The sequence below is a fragment of the Rhinatrema bivittatum genome, chromosome 1 (genome assembly GCF_901001135.1).
Source record: "Rhinatrema bivittatum chromosome 1, aRhiBiv1.1, whole genome shotgun sequence".
NCBI lineage: Eukaryota > Metazoa > Chordata > Amphibia > Gymnophiona > Rhinatrematidae > Rhinatrema > Rhinatrema bivittatum.
In genome coordinates, this window is record NC_042615.1 from 480,044,301 (window position 1) to 480,069,400 (window position 25,100).

Below are 25,100 nucleotides of genomic sequence, written 5' to 3' on the forward strand. Positions count from 1 at the left end.
GGGAAATATGATACAGACCTTCAGATACCTAAAAGGTTTTAATGATACATGGACTTCAAACCTTTTCTGTTGGAAAGAAAACAGAACTAGGGGTCATGAAATGAAACTCCGGGGGGGGGGGGAGAAACTGGACAACTCAGAACCATCAGGAAATATTTCTTCACAGAGAGGGTGGTGGATGCCTAGAATGCCATTCTGGAGGAGGTGGTGAAAATGAAAACAGTCAAAGAATTCAAAGGGGCATGGGATAAATAAATAGTGGATTTCTAAGGGCTAGAGGATAGAAATGAGGTAAGTGTGCAGGGGGGTAAACTTGCTGGTACGATGGTTACTACCCTTAGCATAAAGCATGGAGATTACTCCCCTTAACCAATATGCTTTGATGCTTTTAATGCAACTAAAACATTACTCCCCGCTTAGACAGCAGGGGGCAAAAAGAAAAAGTGGATTCAGGCGACAACTGAGGGCCCTGATTTTCCATGGTCTGGGATACTAATACGCAGATATAAGGGAAAAAGAACAGGACTGCTTCTATGGCCAAAGGCCAAGTCCATAAGCAAAGCACATCAAGCAGCACTGTCTGAACTTTCAAGAAAGCTCATCACCCAGTAAAAAACATTGCTAGCTGTAATTTTTTGGGTTATCATCGGGCTAGGTGATAACTGTACAAAGCGGCAGTTACTACCTCAGGAAGCTTGCTAGGCACAATGGATGGACCATTTGGTCCTTTTCTGCCATCATTTCTATGTATCTTATGTTTCTATGCATAGTTTTCAGCAGACTAGAGATAAGGAAATGCTTTGAACTCTCATAGACTGCTTCTAAGAGAAAGACTATCTTTACCAGAGAAATTGAGGAACTACATTTTACTAAAGTAAAATATAAAGACACTCCGCCTGTGGGCCCCTCTCTCCTTCTGGAGTTGGCTTAGTTTTAAAGGGCAATGAAGAAAGAACTGCACCTATGTCACTCAAGATCCTTCCGACACCTTATAAAAAAGACAGCCAGCTTGGATGTAAAGCGATACAGATGGAAGAGACCAAAACAAATCTGACCCCAGCACTGAAGCTCCTTACTTCCTGGGACAGACAACGCCCTATGCTCAGCGGGATCACACAACCAACCAGAGCTGCCGTACTCATTTGAAGGGGGAGCCAAGTAAGGGAGAAGAACTCATTTAATTTTGGTCAGAGCAATTACCAAAGATATATCCTTGCAAAATAACCCATAGAGAGAAAAAAAAAGAGGAATTCTCATAAGTGGCCCTGAATAATGAATGTGTTTTTATCAGAATATTGCTTTTGCTTATATTGCATTTAATATAATCATTGTTTATTATAACCATTTGCTTTTACCACAAAAAAAAAAAAAAATATATATATATATATATATATATATAATTATGTGTGTGCGTTATTTCCACTGAGCAACCAGCAGCGCAAAAGGGTAAAAGGTAAAGATAATATTTTATTACAGCTTCCAATCATACATAATGGAGAAATTACTTACGTGATAATTTCGTTTTCCTTAGTGTAGACAGATGGACTCAGAACCAATGGGTATAGTGTACTCGTGCTAGCAGTTGGAGACGGATCAGATTTCAATCTGACGTCAGCCCCTAGTACATATACCCCTGCAGGAAGTGCAGATCCTCAGTATTCTTCCTTGCAAAGCATTGTAGATATATGTTTGACTGACCAATTGGTTAATTTGGTTAACTTGTATAACTTCGTAACTATATAAACGTTATAATTTGATTAACTGGAATAATTTGAACTGGTCGATTGAGTATAGCTGGAGACCACCAGGGAGCTCAACTGGAAAGCGTCGACACCCAGTTGGGTGGAAACCTAGGTAAACGAAAGGAGGCTTAACCTTGAATCATTTGCAATACCATGCGTGACAGCAGTCAAGGGCGGGCTGCTGAGTCCATCTGTCTACACTAAGGAAAACGAAATTATCAGGTAAGTAATTTCTCCATTTCCTGGCGTGTAGCAGATGGACTCAGAACCAATGGGATGTATAAAAGCTACTTCTGAACCGGGTGGGAGGCTGCCTGTGACCCACTTAGTACTGCCCTTGCGAATGCCGTGTCCTCCCGAGCCTGAACATCCAGACGGTAGAATCTGGAGAAGGTATGGATGGAGGACCATGTCGCCACCCTGCAAATCTCGGCAGGCGACATCATTCTTGTTTCTGCCCAGGACACTGCCTGGGCTCTGGTTGAATGGGCCTTGACCTGTAGAGGTGGAGGTTTCCCTGATTCTACGTAGGCCGCCTTGATAACTTCCTTGATCCAGCGGGCTATGGTTGCCCGCGAGGCTGCTTCCCCTAGTCTTTTCCCGCTGTGAAGGACGAAAAGGTGGTCCATCTTCCGTACGGGTTCTGACATTTCCAGGTATCTGGAGAGGATTCTGTCAACATTGAGGTGACGCAGGTTACGGATTTCTTCTGAATTCTCCAGGGCTCCTGCCGAGGGAAGCGAGATGGTCTGGTTCAGATGGAAGTGGGAGACCACTTTGAGAAGGAATGATGGTACCGTGCGCAGCTGGATGGATCCTGGGGTGAACCTAAGGAAGGGCTCACGGCAAGATAGTGCTTGTAGTTCAGAGATGCGTCGCGCTGAGCAAACTGCCAGGAGGAAGACAATCTTCAGGGTCAGCTGACGGAGTGATAGGCCTCAAAGAGGTCTGAAGATGGATCCAGATAGGAAGTTCAGGACGAGGCTGAGGTTCCACAGAGGTACCGGCCACTTCAGCGGTGGGCGAATGTGTTTGCCTCCTCTCAGGAAGTGTGACACATCCGGGTGAGAGGCTAGGCTATCACTGTCGTCCCTGGTGCCGAAGCATGCCAGTGCTGCCACCTGTACCTTGATGGAATTGAGGGACAGTCCTTTCTGAAGTCCGCTCTGTAGGAACTCCAGCATCACGGGAACTTTAAGTGAGCGTGCCTTAATGTCGTGATCTTCGCACCAGGCCTCAAATATTCTCCAGATCCTTATGTATGTTAGTGATGTGGAGAACTTGCGTGCTCGGAGGAGGGTGTCTATTACCGCCCCCGAGTATCCGTTCTTCTTCAGGCGAGCCCTCTCAATGGCCAGACCGTAAGAAAGAATTGAGTCGGGTCCTCGTGGACGATCGGACCTTGTTGTAGCAGGTCTCTGAGAGGGGGCAGGGGTAGAGGGTTCCCTGCCAGCAGTCTTCTCATGTCTGCGTACCACGGTCTTCTTGGCCAATCCGGTGCCACCAGAAGAACTAGTCCCTTGTGTAGCTGTATCTTGTGAATCACTGCGCCCAAAAGGGGCCACGGCGGGAAGGCGTATAGTAGGGTGCCCTGTGGCCAGGTTTGCACCAGGGCATCGATCCCTTGGGATTGTAGATCCAGCTTGCGGCTGAAGTATCTGGGTACTTGGGCGTTGGTTCTGTTCGCCAGGAGGTCCATTTCCGGTGTTCCCCACCTGCTTACTATCATCCGGAAGGCTGCGGGAGATAGCTTCCATTTTCTTGGGTCTAGACTTTCTCTGCTGAGGAAGTCCGCCATGATGTTGCCCTTCCCGGCGATGTGGGCGGCGGAGATCTCCTGTAGATTTGCTTCCGCCCATGCCATCAGTGGGTTTATCTCCAGTGACACCTGTTGGCTTCTGGTTCCCCCTTGCCTGTTGATGTAGGCAACTGTTGTGGCGTTGTCGGACATCACTCTGACCGCTTTGCCTCGGAGTCTTTGAGCGAACCGCAGGCAGGCGAGTCTGACTGCCCGCGCTTCTAGGTGATTGATGTTCCATCCTGCCTCTTCTGCATTCCACTGCCCTTGGGTGGTTAGTTCCTCGCAGTGTGCTCCCCATCCCCGTAGACTGGCGTCTGTCGTTAGCAGAGTCCAGGTTGGGGATGACAGTCTTGAGCCTCTGTTCATGTGGCTGGGCTGCAGCCACCAGCGTAGTTTGGTCCGGACTGTACCCGGGAGAGGTAAGCGTACAGTGTAATAGTGCGACCGTGGGTTCCAGCAGGACAGCAGTGAGTGTTGTAGAGGCCTCATGTGGGCCCTCGCCCAGGGGACCACTTCCAGTGTGGATGCCATCAGCCCTAGGACCTGCAGGTAATCCCATGCCGAGGGGCGAGGGTTGCTCATCAAGGATTGCAACCGGTTCGTTTTGATCTCCTTGTGGGAGTCAGGCTGACTTTGCCTTCCTTGGTGTCGAAGTGGACCCCCAGGTACTCCGATTGTGAGGGCTGCAGGGAACTCTTGTTCGTGTTGACCATCCATCCGAGGCTCTCCAATAGAGACTTGTTGGTTGATTGGATGCTTTCCTCTGGTGACTTTGCCCTGATCAGCCAGTCATCCAAGTAAGGATGTACGAGGACTCCTTCCTTCCGCAGTATTGCCGCCACTACCACTATCACCTTAGTGAACGTCCGTGGTGCTGTGGCTAGCCCGAAGGGTAGGGCCCGGAACTGGTTGTGATGGCCCAGGATCTTGAAACGTAGGTAACGCTGGTGTTCCTGATGAATTGGGATGTGCAGGTACGCCTCTGACAGGTCCAGGGAGGTGAGGAACTCTCCCGGCTGTATTGCCTTTATTACGGATCTCAGGGATTCCATGCGGAAGCGGGGGACCTTCAGGTATTGGTTTACGGATTTGAGGTCCAGGATTGGTCGGAACGTTCCCTCTTTCTTGGGAACGAGAAAATATATGGAATAATGACCAGAGTTTATCTCCTGAGGAGGTACCGGAGTTATGGCCTCGAGGTTCAGTAGCCTGGCCAGTGTAACTTCCACTGCCGCCTTTTTGGTGGGGTCGTGGCAGGGAGACTCCACAAACTTGTCTGGAGGGGGGGGTGCGTATGAAGTCCAGGTAGTACCCTTCCCGGATGATGGCTAGGACCCACTTGTCCGAAGTTATCTCGACCCATCTTTGGTAGAATAGGGCCAGTCTGCCCCCTATGGCTTCCCTTGGATGGGATGGCTGATTCTCATTGCGGAGCGCAGCTGGGCCCTGAGCCCGAGCTGTTTCCCCTCTTGTTGTGCTTGCTCCGAAAGGACTGGTTCCTGCCCGGAGGGCGGGGCGCCTGGTAGCTGCTCCTGTATGGGTTGAAGCGCTGCGAGCTTCTGCCCCTGGAGGCCCTGGAAGGCTGTCGCTGGACACTCCTTGACTTGTCTTGACTTGATTCGCCCCATTTGCCCGCCATCTTTTCTAGATCGCTGCCGAACAGGAGTGATCCTTTGAATGGCATTCTTGTGAGGCATGTTTTGGAAGATGGGTCGGCCGACCAGCTTCTGAGCCAGAGCTGTCTCCTGGCCGCCACCGCCGATGATACTCCTCTGGCCGCTGTGTGTACGAGGTCTGAGGCTGCGTCCATCAGAAAGGATAGCGCTGGGTCAAGGATATCTCCTGGTGTGCCGTTCCTGGCCTGGGATAAGCAGGCATGTGTCACCACGGTGCAGCAGGCCGCAATCTGAAGAGACATAGCGGCCACGTCAAATGACTGCTTAAGCATAGCTTCCAGCCGGTCATGCGTGTCCTTGAGGGCTGCTCTCCCTCCACCGGGATGGTGGTGCGCTTGGAGACTGCGCAGACCATGGCGTCCACACTTGGGCAAGCGAGCATGTCTTTGGTTGCTGGGTCCAGGGGGTACAAACTGGCCAAGGCCCTTCGCCCTTTAAAGGCAGACTCTGGGGTGTTCCATTCCAGGTCAATAAGCTGTTGCGCGGCTCGCAAGAGCGGGAAATGACGGGAGGTCTGTCGAAGGCCTTCCAGAAATGGGTTCTCCTCGGGATCCCCCTGGGTTTCTGAAACCGGTATCGCTAGTTCTGCCAGGCATTGGGAGAACAGGTCCGGGAGCTCCTCCCTTGTGAAGAACCGCCTCATGGTTCGGTGGGGTTCTGTCCCGGGGGGAGTTCTCCTTCTTCTAGAGGTTCGTCTTCGTCTTCTGAGAAGTCCATGCCCTCGAAGGTAGGACTACTTGGCGGTAAGGGCCTATGCCTGGGTCTTGAGGGGCCTGGGGCATAGGGGTCCTCCTGCGACGTATGTGGTTGGTCCGCCCGGGAATCCGTTTGCATCCGGACAAAGGCGTGAATCCCCTTGAAGAGTTCCACCCAAGAAATAGACGAGGGGTCCACATTGAGTGGCACTGTTTCCCTGGGAGCCTTCGGCTGGGAGGGGGTCCCGCTGGGGTTTGCTAGCTCCAGGGAGCCCCCTGAAGAGCTAGTCCCCAGCCCTGGGCGAGTCTGAGCTTGTGGGGGATCTCCCAGGGCCTCCTCGCATAGGGTGCATAGAGCGTCAGCTTCCTGGCTCTGGGCGGCCCTGAGGTGGCATGCTGAACAGAGGCCTAGGGATTTTACTTCAGATCCTAGCGGCGTCGAGGTTGCCTGCGCGTACATGTTTCGCTCCGGAGCACCTGGTCGCGTGCGTGGACTTGAGCGCGTATTAGTGCACTTAATTCGGGTTGTGCGCGTATCTGTGCGCTTAACCCCGGATGTGCGCGCCGGTAGTCGAGTGTGCGTAGTCCGTGCGACCAGGACTTGCGCATGCCGCTTATGCATCTGAGTGTTCTTGCGCGTGTAACTTAGGCGCAGAAGTAGGTTTCTGCGCACAGGTAATTTTGTGCGCTCGGCCGGCGGCGATGAGAACGGCGAGATTAAACCAAGATGGCGACGGCGACCATGCGGGCAAGATGGCGACTACCTCGGAGGGTCTCCACGTGGGAAGCCCTTGGAAATGCCGGGGTCTGGCCCTGCTAGGGTGGATCAACCCGGTGGCGCTGGCTTCGGCCGATGGCCTGCGCTCGTCCTCAATCCTCGGAGACCGGCACAAGTAAAGATTTCTACCTTACCTTATCTTCGGCGCTTCCCAGTCTCGTCCCGGGCGGTCTCCGGCTGCAGGGGGAGAGGGCAACTACCTTCACCGCCGCTTTTGAGGGTGCACCCGCTGCCTCTAAGCCGCGCCCGAACTCGTCTCGCTCAGGGGCTAAGTCCTCGCCGTGAACGGCTCCGGACCGAGGCTGCCTCTATGCCGCGCCCGAGCCCTTCTCACTCGGGGGCTAGGTCCCTGCCGCGATTCGGCCACCAGACCGAGACTCTTACCTCGGAGGGACCATGGAAATCACCTCGGAAAACTCAACTGGGGGAGGGACCCGAGGGTATCACCGCAGGAGTGCGGGGCTCGTCTTCAGGTAGGAATTTTCTTTAAAATTTGGTAGAACGCTCAGCGAGCGTGAGATAGCTCCTAACTGCTTTGGAGACGGAAAATACTGGGGATCTGCACTTCCTGCAGGGGTATATGTACTAGGGGCTGACGTCAGATTGAAATCTGATCCGTCTCCAACTGCTAGCATGAGTACACTATACCCATTGGTTCTGAGTCCATCTGCTACACGCTAGGAAAGTTTAAATTTAAAGTTTTGAGCTTGATTTTTAAACCTATCCGCAGAGATGATCCACAATACCTAGCAAACTTGCTTACTTCATATGTACTGGGAAGATCTTTACAATTCTCACAGATTTTAGAGTTGTATCTTCAAGAGAATCCAGACTCAAAACAATACAATGAGACACCCTAACTTTTAGTTTTTATGCTCCACTACCGTGAAATTCCAAAAGAAATTTGTGCAGTCCAATTTTTCTAAATTTAGAAAGGGAGTGAAAACCTGACTATCCAACAGGCTTTTAATGCATAAATTTTAAATGTTATTTGCTAGATTTTGGTCCTATATTTAACCTTGAATGTACATTTTATTAGTAGTGATATTTTGAGTGATATGTAATGCTTCATTTATGTATGGATCTGGATGTATCCTTGTTTTTATCTCATTGGCTCATGTCTAAGTTTAAAATATTGTTTTACTATTACTGTAGATTATTTTTATTTTAATGTAAACTGCTTTCATATAAGTGACAGAATGAATTCTAGCTGTGATCTTGGCAGTGAAGGGCTTTTCACTTTGCTAACTAATAAATGCATCAAAGCTCTAGTTTGGAAAACCAAATGTTCTCTAGACATACTGATAAGGAATGTCTTTCCTAAAGAGAAAGGAATTCCAGATGATTATTTAACTTTTGTAAGATTAAGACCTGGGTCTTCTCATTGTATTCTAAATCAATACATTGCTATTTTTGGCAATATAATTTCTCTTTTACTGCTTTTTTTAGTCTACTCATTTTGTATAGCTGAATTAAGTTGATCTCTCTGCATGGTTTATGTTAAGAACATAAGAAAATGCCATACTGGGTCAGACCAAGGGTCCATCAAGCCCAGCATCCTGTTTCCAACAGTGGCCAATCCAGGCTATAAGAACCTGGCAAGTACCCAAAAACTAAGTCTATTTCATGTAACCATTGCTAATGGCAGTGGCTATTCTCTAAGTGAACTTAATAGCAGGTAATGGACTTCTCCTCCAAGAACTTATTCAATCCTTTTTTAAACACAGCTATACTAACTGCACTAACCACATTCTCTGGCAACAAATTCCAGAGTTTAATTGTGCGTTGAGTAAAAAAGAACTTTCTCCGATTAGTTTTAAATGTGCCCCATGCTAACTTCATGGAGTGCCCCCTAGGCTATCTACTATCCGAAAGAGTAAATAACCGATTCACATCTACCCGTTCTAGACCTCTCATGATTTTAAACACCTCTATCATATCCCCCCTCAGTCGTCTCTTCTCCAAGCTGAAAAGTCCTAACCTCTTTAGTCTTTCCTCGTAGGGGAGTTGTTCCATTCCCCTTATCATTTTGGTAGCCCTTCTCTGTACCTTCTCCATCACAATTATATCTTTTTTGAGATGCGGCGACCAGAATTGTACACAGTATTCAAGGTGCGGTCTCACCATGGAGCGATACAGAGGCATTATGACATTTTCCGTTTTATTCACCATTCACTTTCTAATAATTCCCAACATTCTGTTTGCTTTTTTGACTGCCGCAGCACACTGCACCGACGATTTCAATGTGTTATCCACTATGACACCTAGATCTCTTTCTTGGGTTGTAGCACCTAATATGGAACCCAACATTGTGTAATTATAGCATGGGTTATTTTTCCCTATATGCATCACCTTGCACTTATCCACATTAAATTTCATCTGCCATTTGGATGCCCAATTTTCCAGTCTCACAAGGTCTTCCTGCAATTTATCACAATCTGCTTGTGATTTAACTACTCTGAACAATTTTGTGTCATCTGCAAATTTGATTATTTCACTCGTCGTATTTCTTTCCAGATCATTTATAAATATATTGAACAGTAAGGGTCCCAATACTGATCCCTGAGGCACTCCACTGTCCACTCCCTTCCACTGAGAAAATTGCCCATTTAATCCTACTCTCTGTTTCCTGTCTTTTAGCCAGTTTGCAATCCACAAAAGGACATCGCCACCTATCCCATGACTTTTTACTTTTCCTAGAAGCCTCTCATGAGGAACTTTGTCAAACGCCTTCTGAAAATCCAAGTATACTATATCTACCGGTTCACCTTTATCCACATGTTTATTAACTCCTTCAAAAAAGTGAAGCAGATTTGTGAGGCAAGACTTGCCCTGGGTAAAGCCATGCTGACTTTGTTCCATTAAACCATGTCTTTCTATATGTTCTGTGATTTTGATGTTTAGAACACTTTCCACTATTTTTCCTGGCACTGAAGTCAGGTTAACCGGTCTGTAGTTTCCCGGATCGCCCCTGAAGCCCTTTTTAAATATTGGGGTTACATCTGCTATCCTCCAGTCTTCAGGTACAATGGATGATTTTAATGATAAGTTACAAATTTTTACTAATAGGTCTGAAATTTCATTTTTTAGTTCCTTCAGAATTCTGGGGTGTATACCATCCGGTCCAGGTGATTTACTACTCTTCAGTTTGTCAATCAGGCCTACCACATCTTCTAGGTTCACCGTGATTTGGTTCAGTCCATCTGAATCATTACCCATGAAAACCTTCTCCATTACGGGTACCTCCCCAACATCCTCTTCAGTAAACACCGAAGCAAAGAAATAATTTAATCTTTCCGCGATGGCCTTATCTTCTCTAAGTGCCCCTTTAACCCCTCGATCATCTAAAGGTCCAACTGACTCCCTCACAGGCTTTCTGCTTCGGATATATTTAAAAAAGCTTTTACTGTAAGTTTTTGCCTCTACAGCCAACTTCTTTTCAAATTCTCTCTTAGCCTGTCTTATCAATGTCTTACATTTAACTTGCCAATGTTTATGCTTTATCCTATTTTCTTCTGTTGGATCCTTCTTCCAATTTTTGAATGAAGATCGTTTGGCTAAAATAGCTTCTTTCACCTCCCCTTTTAACCATGCCGGTAATCGTTTTGCCTTCTTTCCACCTTTCTTAATGTGTGGAATACATCTGGACTGTGCTTCTAGAATGGTATTTTTTAACAATGACTACACCTCTTGGACATTTTTTACTTTTGTAGCTGCTCCTTTCAGTTTTTTTCTAACAATTTTTCTCATTTTATCAAAGTTTCCCTTTTGAAAATTTAGCACGAGAGCCTTGGATTTGCACACTGTTCCTTTTCCAGTCATTAAATCAAATTTGATCATATTATGATCACTATTGCCAAGCGGCCCAACCACCGTTACCCTCTCTCACCAAGTCCTGTGCTCCACTGAGAATTAGATCTAAAATTGCTCCCTCTCTCGTCGGTTCCTGAACCAATTGCTCCATAAAGCTATCATTTATTCCATCCAGGAACGTTATCTCTCTAGCGTGACCCGATGATACATTTACCCAGTCTATATTGGGGTAATTGAAGTCTCCCATTATTACTGCACCACCAATTTGGTTAGCTTCCCTAATTTCTCTTATCATTTCACTGTCCATCTCACCATCTTGACCAGGTGGACGGTAGTATACCCCTATCACTGTAGTCTTCCCTGACACACAAGGGATTTCTACCCATAAAGATTCAATTTTGTATTTAGTCTCATGCAGGATGTTTATCCTGTTGGACTCTATGCCATCCCGGACATAAAGCGCCACACCTCCTCCCGAGTGCTCCTCTCTGTCATTGCGATATAATTTGTACCCCGGTATAGCACTGTCCCATTGGTTATCCTCTTTCCACCATGTCTCTGAGATGCCAATTAAGTCTATGTCATCATTTACTGCTATACATTCTAATTCTCCCATCTTACTTCTTAGACTTCTGGCATTAGCATACAAACATTTCAAAGTGTGTTTTTTGTTTGTATTTTTATTCTGCTTTTTAATTGATAGGGATAAGTTAGAATTTTTTAGCTCAGGTTTGTGTTTTCATTTGAGTTTAATTTATTTATTGAGATTATTTCTATTATGTATTGTAGGGCCACATATTGCTATATTAGATGGTGTAAAAATGTAAACTATAAATACATACATACATAAATATTGTCTTGAATAAAGCAGTAGCAAGGCTCTATTGGACAAGAAAAGTTTTACAAGTATCCAAAATCAGACTGTATGACCATTTTTTTTTTTTTTTTTAAAGTAGGACCCTCTTACCTAAGGTCAAGATTGGCTTCTGCTGACTTGCTGGAGTCTGCAGCAAAAGCACAGCCGCACCAATAAGAACCTGGTCAGATGGAAAGTCCTAAAGAGACACAATGCTAAATTAAGAATTCAATACGCCACTTTTGCAAATACAAGAAAGAAAACAGCAATTCCTGCTTTTTGGAGGGATAGCTGTGTTATTCTGCTGTAGCAATAATGACAAGAGGCAGATGGCACCAATAATTCCTGCTGTCTGTGTGCAGGATGTACTAGCCAGTTTTGTTTTAGGGTTTGTTTTTTTTTTAGCGCACCACAAGTGCATACTCTGAAAGCAATTCTTTTTCTTTCCAGGAAAGTATACACAAAGACTTCCCAAGACTATCGCAAGAATGAGCTAACAACAGATTTAGCCCTGGGAATTTTCTTTCCCCCCCCCCCCCCCCCCTCTTCTTAAAAAAAAAAAAAGGCAAGAAAAAATATGACTTATCAAACTGCTAAGTAAGGTCTGAAGGAAGGCTCCGCTCTTCAAAGTCAGCAGTAAGTTAAGCTGAAGTTGGAAGACATGAACAGCAGTCAAGTTTATCCCCAGAATCCAGTATGTGGAAACCTTGCCTTATAAAGGCAGGTCCAAATCTCTGTAACTCCATGTTTCCGTCTCCTTGATTTTCCATGCTTTCACCTTGCTCTCTTGTTCCTGCCATTTTTCCAACACCCTAGCGCTTGTTTTCCCCTATTCCATCCACCCCACCCACCCCCACGTTTCATGTCTTGCGTCCCATGATTTTCTCCTTCCAAATCCATCTTCTGGTTTCAGCGCTTATTCCATACTCATATTGTCACCAGAAGTCACTGGAACTGACAAGGAAACACTGGGCGGCTGAATTTTGGTGCAAGAACTTCACCTGCATAACGGACAACTAGGGAAGATGGAAGCGCTGGAAGGGTGAAAGAGCTGAGCTTTTTTGCTGAAGGCACTGCTCACCAGAGTAAGGCAGAGCAGCTAGAAAGGCCTCCCACTTTGGGAACACCTATCATAGGTTCGTTATCTATGGTTTTAGGCCATTCTGCTTAGTTCACTATAAACCAGATTGAAAGAGTTTTATGCACAATGTTGTGATCTCCCCTTCCTGTAATCATTGTACATCAGTCATTTCTGAAAGCTTGCAAACTGCAGGCTGACAGTACTTGAAATGATGAACAGCTACAAAGTGTCCAAGGCCACAATGGAAAATGCAAAAAAAAAAAAAAAATTGCATCGAAGTAAATAAAATACATATAAAACAGTTATTATTAAAAACAGAGTCTCACCCTAAAGCCACAGTTTACCAGTCCCGTTGGATTACCTGTTGCCAATTAGCAACATCTCTATTTATACTTCTAGAATATGTATTTATAAGTGAAAGCAAAAAAAATGAATAAGCAGCCCAGCACAGCTCCCTATCAATCACAAAGGGGCAGATTTTTAAAATTACGCACGGGGGGTACATTTGTGCGCGCTACCCAGCGCGCAAAAACGTACACCCGATCTTATAACATGCGCACGCTGCAGCGCGTATGTTATAAAATCCATGGTCGGCGCGCGCAAGGGGGTGCATACATGTGCACCTTGCGCGCACCGAGCCCTAGGGGAGACCCGATGGCTTTCCCCGTTCCCTCCAAGGCCACTCCAAAATCGGAGCTCCCTTGGAGGGAACTTTTTTTTTTGTTTTCCCCCCCCCCACCTTTCCCTCCCTTCCCCTATCTAAGCCACCCCCCAGCCCTACCTAAATCCACCCCTACCTTATTTTATTGAGTTACGCCGCGTAACTTGCGCGCGCTGGCTGTCTGCCGGTGCAGCAGGCCCCGACACAGGCCGCTGTGTCGGGGGGCACTCGGCCATGCCCCCGAACCGCCGCCATGCCCCCAGATATGCCCACGGCCCCGCCCATTTTTGCAAGCCCAGGGACATAGGCTCGGCGCACGCAGGGGGGGGGGGGGGGGTTTTAAGGGTTACGCGCGTAAAATCCGCCCCAAAATGTCTATCTCGAGGGAAGTTTAGGGGGGGAAAAAACCACACTAGAACAACAGTATTCACATACTCACTGTAAAGTGCACAGTAACAACTGAGCCTTACTGAATATTAGGATGTTCTCTTTTCCAAACACTGTGCACTCCACTTACTAAAGCTTTTTTTCCCCTCTATTCTGTGTCTATGAGAAAAAAAAAAAAAGCTTAGGAAACCAGGGCCTGTGTTTGTTAATGTGTGTTTTAATTATTATTTTTTACCTGCAAGTCTAATATTTGAAAGGACACCAGAAACTCTACCTTGTGCTTAAAAACAAAGGGCAGTATTTTAAAAGGGTTTACGCGCGCTGGGCCTATTTTAAAAAGGCCCGGCGACGCGCGTGTAAGTCCCGGGGCGGGGTCAGGCTACCGGCATAGCGGCCATATTTGCCGCTGTGCCGGGGATCGCACGCCGGCAGACAGCCAGTGCACACAACTTACTTCAGCCCAGGGCTGAAGTAAGTTCGCAGATGAAAAAAAAAAAAAGTAAAGGAAAAGGTAGGGGGAAAAGGGCGGGAGGAAAGGTCGGGGGAAAGGTACGCCACGTGCGCTTCTGTTAAAATCTACCCCATAGTGTAGTAATATGTGGCTGGAATGCACATAGTCACACCATTACAGCAGACTAAACAGATAGGTTCACAATAAAGCTCCAGAAGAGGAAGCCTAGACCATGGCTACCGATAAATGAATTTTGACCACCTCTTACCTCTTTCAAAAGGCTGGCATTTCTCTCTATCACACGGATCAAGGTTGAACAATCTCCTGCTACCCTCAGGCTGACCTCGCTGACACACAGAAGCTGCAGAGACAGCTGACACAGCTCAGTATTCCAGAAAGTGGGGTAGCGCTGAAGAGCCGCTGACAACTCCTCAAGAAACATCGCTACTTCTGTGACTTGCATCAAATCGTTTAGCTGTAGAGAACAAGGGCATTTTTCACCTGGAACAATGTTCCTGGATAGTTCTGAGGCACAATTTGGCAAATTAGTTTTCATTTCAACTATAATCAACATGGCACCACAGATTTTCAGTAACAGAGGCTCGCATATATCCCATTTTGAATTGAAAATGAACGAGACGTTTCTTTCACAAAATTCAACTTATTTTTCTCCAGCAAGAAATTGAATTTCAGCAGAGTTTACTTCAGTTGACAGGGTCGGTACTCATATTTGGCAGTCACACAAAAAAAAAAAGGAGAATAAACTGGCAGGGTCTCTCAGTAGGAGCAATGTGTGAGAGATGAACCACCTCTCAAAATTCAGGCTCGATATGGGCACAGCTGCTCTGATCAAAGGTCTGGAGCGGATATCCAGGCTATGGAGGCCATGTTGGCATTAACTGCAAGGAGAGAGATTAAAAGCACTGGACCATCTGTTTGAGTTGGGGACCTTCTGTCAAGCAAGAGAAAAGCTGGCCACTGACCATCAAATTTTCATTTGTTTGTTTTCTATACCAGTGGCTGGCTGTTACACGCATATATTTTAAGAGCAGCTTCAAAGTGAAGCAAGATTAAAAAAAAAAAAAGGCAAAGCTAAGAAAGAAAAAGTGAAAAGAAAAAAATAAGAAAGAATAGAAACCCTTTAAACTATGACAAGCAAAGGTACAGACGTAGCCTTATCCAGAGGAAAAAGAGCTCTGGTTTGAAAGTAAAACCTGTACAAATGGCCAATTAACTGTCTTATGGTGTGAACTGATATATAACGAAATGTTTCTGTCTATATTCAAACTAAAAACTTAGTAGGCGATGCTAATCTTACATACACTGCGGACAAAGTGGGGGGTATTTTGAAGGCATCCTTGCCCCAGCAGACAGATTCATTGAATCTGACTTTGAAAACTACTGTTTGCTCAAAGTTGAAAGTCATCAACCTCTGCATTTTCTACATTTGTTCACCAACAAAAACTAAACAAAAAAATAACACAAAACATATTCTAATAAAGCAGAAGACATGAATAAGGGAAAGCAGACCCCTAAAAATGCAAAATAAAAGTAAATTGTAAGGAAAAAAGTTTGTTTTCTTCTTTCTCTAGTCGTCTTTGTTGTGGGAAGAGGGGGTGTTCCCTCTCTGTTATCCCTTTTTTCTTTTCTGTTTCAGCACTGTTCTTCCTTTTTCAACTGCATATTTTAATTCTCTCTTCTTTCTCTCTTTCTGCCTCCTTCTCCTACTTTGCTTCTTTCTTCTCTTCCTCCTTGCCTCCTCTTCCTATCCTTACTGCTTGCTCTTTTCTTTTTTCCTCATCCCCCTCCTTACAGCCAGCCTCCCACCCCCAAAATCCAGGGTCCTCTCATTCTCTCTCACCCCTGCCCACCCCTGGCCCATCTCCAGTCCTCTCCCTCATCAACTTCCATCATTTCCTGTCCTCTCTCTTCCCCTCTCTCCAATCAGTAACTGGGCCTCTCTCTCCCATCTCCCTACATCCCGGATCATTTTTCCCTCTCCATCATCCTCTCCCCTACTTAGGGGGCTTCTACCCCTTCCACTCCCCTTATCCCAGGTCCTCTCTCCTTCTCCCTGCTTTCTCTTCTTGGGTCCTCTTTCCCTCTGCCTTATTGTCCTTTCCCTTATGGATTTATTCTCTCTCAACCCTCTTTGTTTCTCAGCCACCCACTCAAAGTTTGGTTTCCATTCTCCTCCACCCCCCCCCTCCCCGGTACTCACTTGCCCTCCCCTCAATCTCTGGTACCTTATGCCCTACCCTCTTCCAATCCCTTGTATGGCCTAACCACCCATTCTCTGATCACTAGCACACTCTACCCTCCCAACAATCCTCAGTATGATCTGCCCGCAGCATCAGTTTCCTCTGTCACACAGGACCAGCCTTGCAGTATGAGCCACAAGATCTACAAAGGCAGTGGAGAAGGGAAGGGAAGCGCAAAACTGGCCAAACTGGGGATAAGACAGAGAGCAGAGCAGACTGGGGAAAGAGGAGGCCAAGCTGCACTGGGGATAGGGGAAGTGGTAGCTTCTAGTCCTGCAACTTCCAGCACCACTAGTTCCTACCTTAACACCACATTACAGATAGACAAACCAATAACAGAAGTATATTTAAGAACATAAGAACTTGCCATATTGGCTCAGATCGAGGGTCCATCAAATGCAGCATCCTGTTTCCAACAATGGCCAATCCTGGATACAAGTACTCAAACATTAAATAAATCCCATGCTACTAATGCTGGTAATAAAATATACTAACAAAGATACCCAATTATTTTCTATAGATGCTCCTGCTCTGTTTAAGTAGTTTATCTTCACACACAAATAGATTGCAAAGTACAGAGGGAGTGGAAAGGCCTCTGTCACCTTCCCTCCTCCCCAATGGGGTCTCTCTCTCTCTCCCCTCTTCCACCCATACCCTTTCTCTCTCTCTCTCTCTCTCTCTCAATGCCTGCCCCACCCTCCCAGTCTTTCTTCCTTTCTCCACCAGATCCCAATCCTGATCAGCAGCAGGAAGAGGAAAGATATGGTGCCTCTGGCACATGCTTTGAACCTTACGGCTGTACAGAATCTCGTGTAGTTCAAAGTAGCAATTGGGCCCAGAGCTGCAGATGTGGAGGAAGCGGCCGATGCTCTTATTCTTCCTGCCGCAGAACACCTATAGCTTCCAGAACCAGCCCTGGATCTCCCACAGCAATTGTGAGAAGAGCCAGATTTTGGTTGAGCCATGGTCTCATGACCCATCCCATTAGGATACCCATGGCAGAGTACCACACAATTATTTACCTTAGTCAGCAGCAATAGTGGCTGGAACACATCAAAGCTCCAAAACTGAGATAAAGGGCACCAAAAATAAGGCCATGATTTCTCCCACCCCCAAGGCTACATGAGAGGGGCAAAGCAGCACCAAGTGTAGCATGACAGCTCAAGGCACCATGAACAGGGAACAAATCATCAAAATAATCAGCAAAAAACCCAAGGCAGTGATAAAGGATCAAACAGCAGAAAGAGTGACTTGACAACACCAAAGCAACATGAGAAGTACAAAGCAATCACCCACAATGGCAAAAACTCCAAATAAGGGGTAAAGGGCACCAACCAAATTGGTATAAAGCCTTAGGCAGGGAGAAACCAGAGGAAATTACTAAAGAAGGTCTGGTGTTATTTCCCTATGGCATAGTTAGGGGAAAGGGGATCGCTATGCAAGCTTGGAGTTGGTCTTCTCCCTTGCTGTGTATAATCTCAGCCTTATCAATATCATCTGTCTCCTTTACCTCCTCAGTGGAGGCTAAGATGCTATTGATTAAAGACACCAAATTCTCTTCAGCCTCTAGCTGTTAAATATCCTGTGATTCGGGGTATCCATGACACAATTATTCTTCTTCTGAATAAGCTTTTGCAAATACTGCCTCCATTATCTGAGAAGCAATAATATTGGAGAAGCATGGTCCTGATTTTGAGTGTGGCACTTCTGTTGCCCCTGCCTTTAGCTGTCGTATAATCCATCAAAGACTAGATACCAAAATGAGACCAATAGTCACAGGAACTGGAAGGTAAGTGTGTTTGAAGAAAAACGTCCAAGAGGGCATGAAAAAATTATAATTAACTGGGTACGGTCTATATAAAGCATATTTATAAAAATACAATACCATGGCAGGTGTGGTAGAAGAATAATTTTTTGTGAAAAAGGATTTTGGCATCCTAATATTTTTACATTACTGAATGATACCTTACCTTTTTCTTTTTTCTTTTTTTTTTAGGAATTTTGCAAATTATTTTTCTAACATTCTTAAAGAACTGAAATAATGGTATAGCATACAATGGAATGGAATGTGTTTATTTTTTCGCAGTGCTAGTGGAAGTTAATAAGACAAACCAAACCCGTCACTTTGATTTGTATATTTTGCTCACATAGCTGGGATAAACAACAGTCATTCCCATTTTACTAACCCTGACAGTCTTCCTTTGTGCATTGTTTCTTTTTGGTGGGTGGGGAGAAGGTGGAAAATAACAGAATCCATTCAATTTTATGTGGAAAATATGTTGAAATCTTCAGGTCAGTTTGTGGAGGTCAAAAAAAGCAAATACACTGTTAGAAATTATTCTATTAGCATTTCATCATCATCTGTAGATCTCACGTTTTACAGCTTACAGGACAGAGTGAGGGGTCCAGATCAACTGAGGGGTTTGCAGGATGAAAAACCAGAGGAGACTGGAAGATCTTGATCTTGACTGGGCAGACTGGTGGACTAACTGGAAAAACTAGGAATGCCCCTTGTGCGAGCATTTTTTAAAATCCATGTTAAAGCCAACAAAGTCCTATGGAAGACACGCGAAGTAGGTTTGTTTGAGTAACCTCTTAAAATTAAGAGCATATTTATGCATGGTAGGCGTATTTTAAATCATATCTGCACAAGATCACACGATTTAAAATTCCAGTGTATCTCCGCTTGCGCACCAATTCGCATGTGTATGGGCACACCATGCTCATTTTAAAATTAGGCTGAAGGCCTCCAAGAGGGCAGTGGTTGTCTGTTGGGGCCTAGATCCTGATGAAGCTTCCTCCTCTAATGTGCTAGATATCAACATCGGTGTGGCGGTTACCAATGTCAATCCCCTTCCAGAATTGGCATCAGGGCCCAACTGCCAAGTCTCAAGAGTTTCCAACAGGGAATGGACATAGGACTGAAGACACATCGATGCTGTAGATACCAACGCAATGATGCTTCTAATTTTACTTTCCAGGGCCTCCTGAGTCTTTGGGTCCAGCTACTCCTCAAAATTGCCAATCCCAGCATAGACTGGAAAGCAAGAGGGGAGGCCACATCTTCCTGGATACAGATGTAAATCAGTGGATGACATCTGGACCCCTGGAGACCAATATGATTCGTGGGTGTGTAAAAGAGAATTAGCTCTCCATGAGAATACTTCAGGCGATTCATGGCAGCTTCCAGAACATAAAAATTCCTGGCATTGCACAATGAGAGAGCTCAATGCCAGAGGATGTGATAAAGGCAGTTAAGTGTAGCTGGGTTTAAAAACTGTTTGGAGAAGCTCTTAGAGAAGTCCAAAAACATATTAACCAAATAGATTTGGGGAAAGTCACTACTTATCCCTGAATATTAGCAGTATGGGATCTCTCTTCTATGTGGGATCCTGCCACATACTTGTGTCCTGGATTGGCCACTGCTGGAAAAAGAATACTAGGCTTGATGGATCTTCAAGTCTGACCCAGTATGGCAATTCTTATGTTCTTCGCCTTCACTCATGTAATGTCACCAGAGCACCATTTTGCAGACACCAAAGAAGCAGAACCCTGTGCTTTCTTCAGGTAGGAGGTGGAAGGTGATAGTTCACTTCCCCAGTCCTTCCCTGACCTCTGTCCTCACTTGGATTTTGGGACTCTGTCTAGTCTTGGTTCTCTTACCTATCCCATTGCACTTTTAGTATTTCCTCTGGCAAATCCTCCTCTACTGACATCCTACTATCAACTGGTGTGCCTCAGGGTTCTGGCTTGTGCCCTCCTCTCTCTGTATATTAATTCCCTTGGTGCTCTAATTTCCTCTCATGGCTTTCAATACCAACTTTATTCTGATTTCCAGATTTCTCTCTCTACACCAAAAATGTCATCAGGAATCCAGTCCCAAATCTCAGCCTGCTTGTCTGACATTGCTGCCTGGATGTCCCACCACCACTTTAAACGCAACATGTCCAAGACAGAGTTCCTTATCTTTTCCCATAATCCCACATCCCCTCTTCCTCTTTTCTCTATTTCTGTGGATAATTCTGTAATTCTTCCAGTCCCTTCAGCCAATAACCATGGAGTCATCTTCAACTCTTCTCTCTCCTTTTTTACACAATTCCAAAACTGCTAAAATGTGCCATTTCTTTCTCCTTATCACCACCAAAATCCATCCCTTCTTATCTGCTCCTCACAGGGCTCCCAGTGAGCCATCTCTCCCAACTACAATCTCTCCAAAATTAACTGTGTGATTTATCTTTTGCTAAAATCGTTACACCCAGATAATCCCTCATCTCAAAATACTACATTATCTCCCAATCCATTCCCGCATACAGTTCAAACTCCTCTTACTTTTTTCTGAAACTCTTCACTATTTCTCCTCTCTTATCTCTCTGTACCCCTCCTCCTTGTGCACTTTGCTCATTAGGCAATTCACTCCTATCTATGCCCTTCTCCTCTATCACCAATTCCCAACTCCATGCTTTCCACCTGGCTGCACCATATACTTGGAATTGACTTCCAGAGCTGGCACATTATACTCCCCCCCTCTTGCCTTATTTAAATCCCATCTAAAACCACATCTTTTGGGGGCTGCTTTTATATCTTAACCTCTGATTGTCCTGCGTACAGCCTCATTAATTTGTAATTATGGTCCTAATAAATTCCCCAAGTCTCTTCTGCCCCATATGTCTGTCTTGATTAGTCTGTAAGCTGTAATGAAGCAGAGATTGTCTCTTACATGTCTTTTGGACTGTGCTGCATACGTCGAGTAGCAGCAGCAGCAGCAACAGTAGTAGTAGTAGGGACCAAATCCTCTCTGATATCAATTTACTACTAATGGTCAGTGCAGCTTCTAGGTTCCTCTGCCTCTAATGCAGATGGGCCAGTCCCAAAGAGCTTTACCATGAGTTCCACAGGGAATGACATCCTCCAAGGGTCACAGTCCCGAACAGGGTGCAGACCAAGACCAAGACATTGTGGTCATCCCCTAGGCGGCAAAGGCCACATTTATCACGAGGATCCATGATAGACATGGCTTAAACAAGGGAGTACTTGTTGAAGTCACTAGCCTTCTTCTTTTGAGGCACCAGGTGAAAAATTAACAAGGAAAAACCAAATGACTCGATTTTTAAGCAAAAAAAACCTATTGATGTCACCTTGATGCACAGATACTGGTGCATCACACAACTGATAAAAAAGGAAACTTGAAAACATGAACAAAAAACATATCTAAGAAAACTAGGAAGGTGAAAACAATTGCTGGGCCCAACACAAAGCAGCACCTGTGGATTCTGAAGACAAAGTGAAATTGCAGTAGTAAAAGAGACAATAACTATGACTTGCAGGCTCCACACAAAAGATGAGACTGAAGGGGCTCGATGACAGATCAGGCATGTCCAAAGCTTCTAGAAGCTTTGAGAAAAATCTTCCTTGTTGTGCTCCATCCATGAGAGGACTGCCATCCTTGCTTGCCGTCAAAGAAAACCAAGACAACCCCCTTGCTCATCTCTTTCAAATACATTAGATTTATTTGAAAATATCATGGAATGTGAGGTTTTGAATTTGATTCTGCATGACACTGCAGGAAAACCAGGAAGGACAAATTCGTAGTGCTCAGCAGGCAACACATTTAAAATGGATTACTACCCATACCACCAACTGATACCTACAGCATACAATACTGCGCATCCACAATAGGGCCATATGACACACACATGGGATTTTTAGTGTAATTGTTTTAAAAATCTAAGCAATGCTGACTGCGACTTGGATTGTTATGGGGCAGTGTTCACAGCCTCTAGGAGCCTCAAACATCATACAATGGCAACACCTAGTGACCAGACAAAAAGTGCATATGTACCTGATTCCAGAAGGAGTTGCCATCTGTGGCTCATGGCTAAAGCCTATGGTGAAAATGACTCAACAAGACAGGGGGGTTGGGTGAAAAAAACCCAAGTACAGGAAAATGCATACTTTCGATCAAGCAGAAATCCGCATGCACTTACAAGCTCCTCCCCCAACCCTAAGAATGCCTCCTTTCACAGCAGGTAAAATTATGTGTGTAATGCCATTTGTGCGAGAAGGGTTTTGGAAACTGCCTTCTAGATTAAAAAATGTATTTGTCTGAATAATAATGAAAAAGATGAGCAAATATTTTGTGAATCAAGTTGCTATGCTATGAGCTATTTCATGCAGTTGGCATCAAACAGCTACATCCAGCATCATTTACCACATTTTGGATACTAATATTAAGTTAATAATCAAAGCAGACAGCCCTTTTTCGAAATGAGAGTTTGGTCTGGTGTTCTATGAATTAATTGATGATGAAGATGATGATGGGGTGGAATGACAGTTTGTGGAAACTGGGGGGGGGGGGGGGGTAGGGGGTTTTGGAGAGTGAGAGGCTTTATTTTACTGAAAATCAGATTATCAAATTTTAATAAAGAAAGAAAACAAGCACTGAAATGCGTCTTCTTTATGTAAACATGTTGTAATCAAAGATCATTTTACTTTGGTCATTAAGTGAATGCAGTTCTGCTATCATCATTTGTCTTCGATGTAACATGGCTTCCATAGTGCCCACCCCTACCTGTTGTTTCCCCCCTCCCATAAATAGCACTATTTTCCTTTACAACATAATGCAAGATTAAAGTGCATTTCAGAAACTGGTCAAAAGTGGCTTTAATGCATGTATTTAAAAAAAAAAAAAAAGAACTATCTTGACAAGGACTAAAGGAGAACAAAGCTGCATATTACCTGCAGGTGGGGTGTCAAGCCACAGAACAGTCGGAGGATGCATTGTTCTAATACACAAGGCGTCTCGCTGTCCTTAGGGCTGTTTGACCGTAGAAAGACCTTTAGCAAGCTTATTCGCAGTTCGGCGTGCTGCCGCAGCTGCGCAGGCTCACAATACAGATACCTGAGAAATGGCGCCACCATACAGATACTGGAGCTCTGTGCCCTGCAATGCAAAGAATCATTATGATAATGTAGGCTACAGTCTCCAATGCCATAATTATCAATTACCTGCAGGTCACACTGGTGCATGCCATCAAACTCAATATTTTAAAGAGCAAAAAATAAATTTAAAAAGATTAAATAATGTCCAGAAATGTAAAACAAATGGCAATTAGGAATTTAGGGAGAAGGGTTGGTACTAAGTATACAAAAATAAAGAAAACTACAGCACATGATTACCCATCATGGCCACATGTACTGATTGTGTATTAAAGACATATTTCAAAAGCTCACCTGGCACTTCTTTCCCTGATCAATATAAAGGTCACAAGAAAAACTGCTATGCACAAAATTTAACAAAAAAAAATCACACTTAGATGACATGAACAAAAGCACTACTGGTCTCAGACCTTCATTGTTTTTTAAATAATCGGTACAAAAAATTTTTTTAGTTATTTTTTATGCAATTAAAATTGGAAATCCACATATCTTTGTATTATTTATCATATGTAGTAATCCCATCAGTCCCGACATGAGACGTGTTTTGAGGTAAGTCTCTGCTTCAGGGGATTGTCTTTATAGAAATCAAATGCTGGTCAGTAATATCCTGGACAGATGAATATTATGCATTGAGTACAAAAATATTTTCTCCTATTAGTTTTAAATGTATTACCTAGTAACTTCATTGTGTCTCCTCTGGTCTTTGTACATTTCAAAAGAGTAAACAACTGATTAACATTTACTTGTCCATTCTATAGACCTCGATCATATCTTCCCTCAGCAGTATATTCTCCAAGCTGAAGCTTTTCTTCATAGGGGAATCATTTCATCCCCTTTAAAATGTTGGTCACCTTTCTCTGTATCTTTTCTAATTCTGCTATATCTTTTTTGAGATGTAGTGACTATAACTGCAAACAAGATTCAAGAAAGCAGAATTGCTTACATGTAACAGGTGTTCTCCTAGGATAGCAGGATGTTAGTCCCCACACATAGGTGACATCATCAGATGGAGCCCAGCACAGAAAACTTATGTCAAAGAGGCACACTGAGCATGCCCAGCATGCCACTACCCACACGTCCACGAGGGGTCCTTCTCCAGTCTCTTAACATAGAACTACGAAAAAATAAAATAAACATAGGAAAAACCCAACTCCGCGGGGTGGCAGGCAGGTTACGTGAGGACTAACATCCTGCTGTTCTAGGAGAACACCTGTTACAAGTAAACAACTCTGCTTTCTCCTAGGACAAGCAGGATGGCAGTCATCACACATGGGTGAACAACAAGAAAGACCAACACGCACTCAACTAGGTGCCAATGGGCACAACAGAACCAAAGGAAGCAGAGGATATGCGTACAGAAGGCCCCTGCCCCAATGACAAGCAAAGGCATCCGAAGCTGGTTTGCCACCCCCCTGTACAGGAAGCAGAATTGTTTCACCTTGCTGTTACAGTGGGAGGCAAAGAGATCCACGCCCACGGTTCCCCAGAGATGGAAAATCTGATCTGCTACTTCCTGATTCAGGGACCACTCATGTGGCCGGAAGGCTCGACTCAGCCGGTCCACCACCTAATTCTCCATCCCAGCAAGATACATGTCTCATATCAGTATGCCCTGGGACTGAGCCCATGACCAAATCTGAACTGCTTCCTGGCACAGAAGGAATGACCTTGTACATCCCTACTTGTTGATATAGCATATTGTCACTTGGCTGTCGATCTGGATCAGGACCAAAACGCCTAACAGATTGCTCTAAGCTCCAAGAAATTGATCTGGCACTGAGTAAACTCAGCAGACCACAAACCCTGCGTGCGGAGCCCCTCCATATGGGCGCCCCATCCCAAGGTGGATGCATCCATGGTAAGCACAACTTGGGTAGAGGGAGACTGAAATGGAACCCTCCGTTTCAAATTGTGCAAGTTTTCCCACCAAAACAAGGAGGTCCGGAGAGCCGGAGTAACATG

The 25,100-nt window shown here is 45.0% G+C and overlaps 1 protein-coding gene across 1 annotated transcript in view; it reads right to left on the reverse strand.

The window, feature by feature from the left end:
- The window catches only part of FOCAD (focadhesin), a 788,759-nt gene that overhangs the window by 589,200 nt on the left and 174,459 nt on the right, over positions 1 to 25,100 (reverse strand). The window contains exons 7-9 of the mRNA XM_029606912.1: positions 22,938 to 23,142; positions 14,210 to 14,416; positions 11,473 to 11,560 (exon numbers count right to left, since the gene is read on the reverse strand). Coding sequence (XP_029462772.1) covers positions 11,473 to 11,560; positions 14,210 to 14,416; positions 22,938 to 23,142 — 500 coding nt within the window. The remainder of the gene's footprint in view (positions 1 to 11,472; positions 11,561 to 14,209; positions 14,417 to 22,937; positions 23,143 to 25,100) is intronic.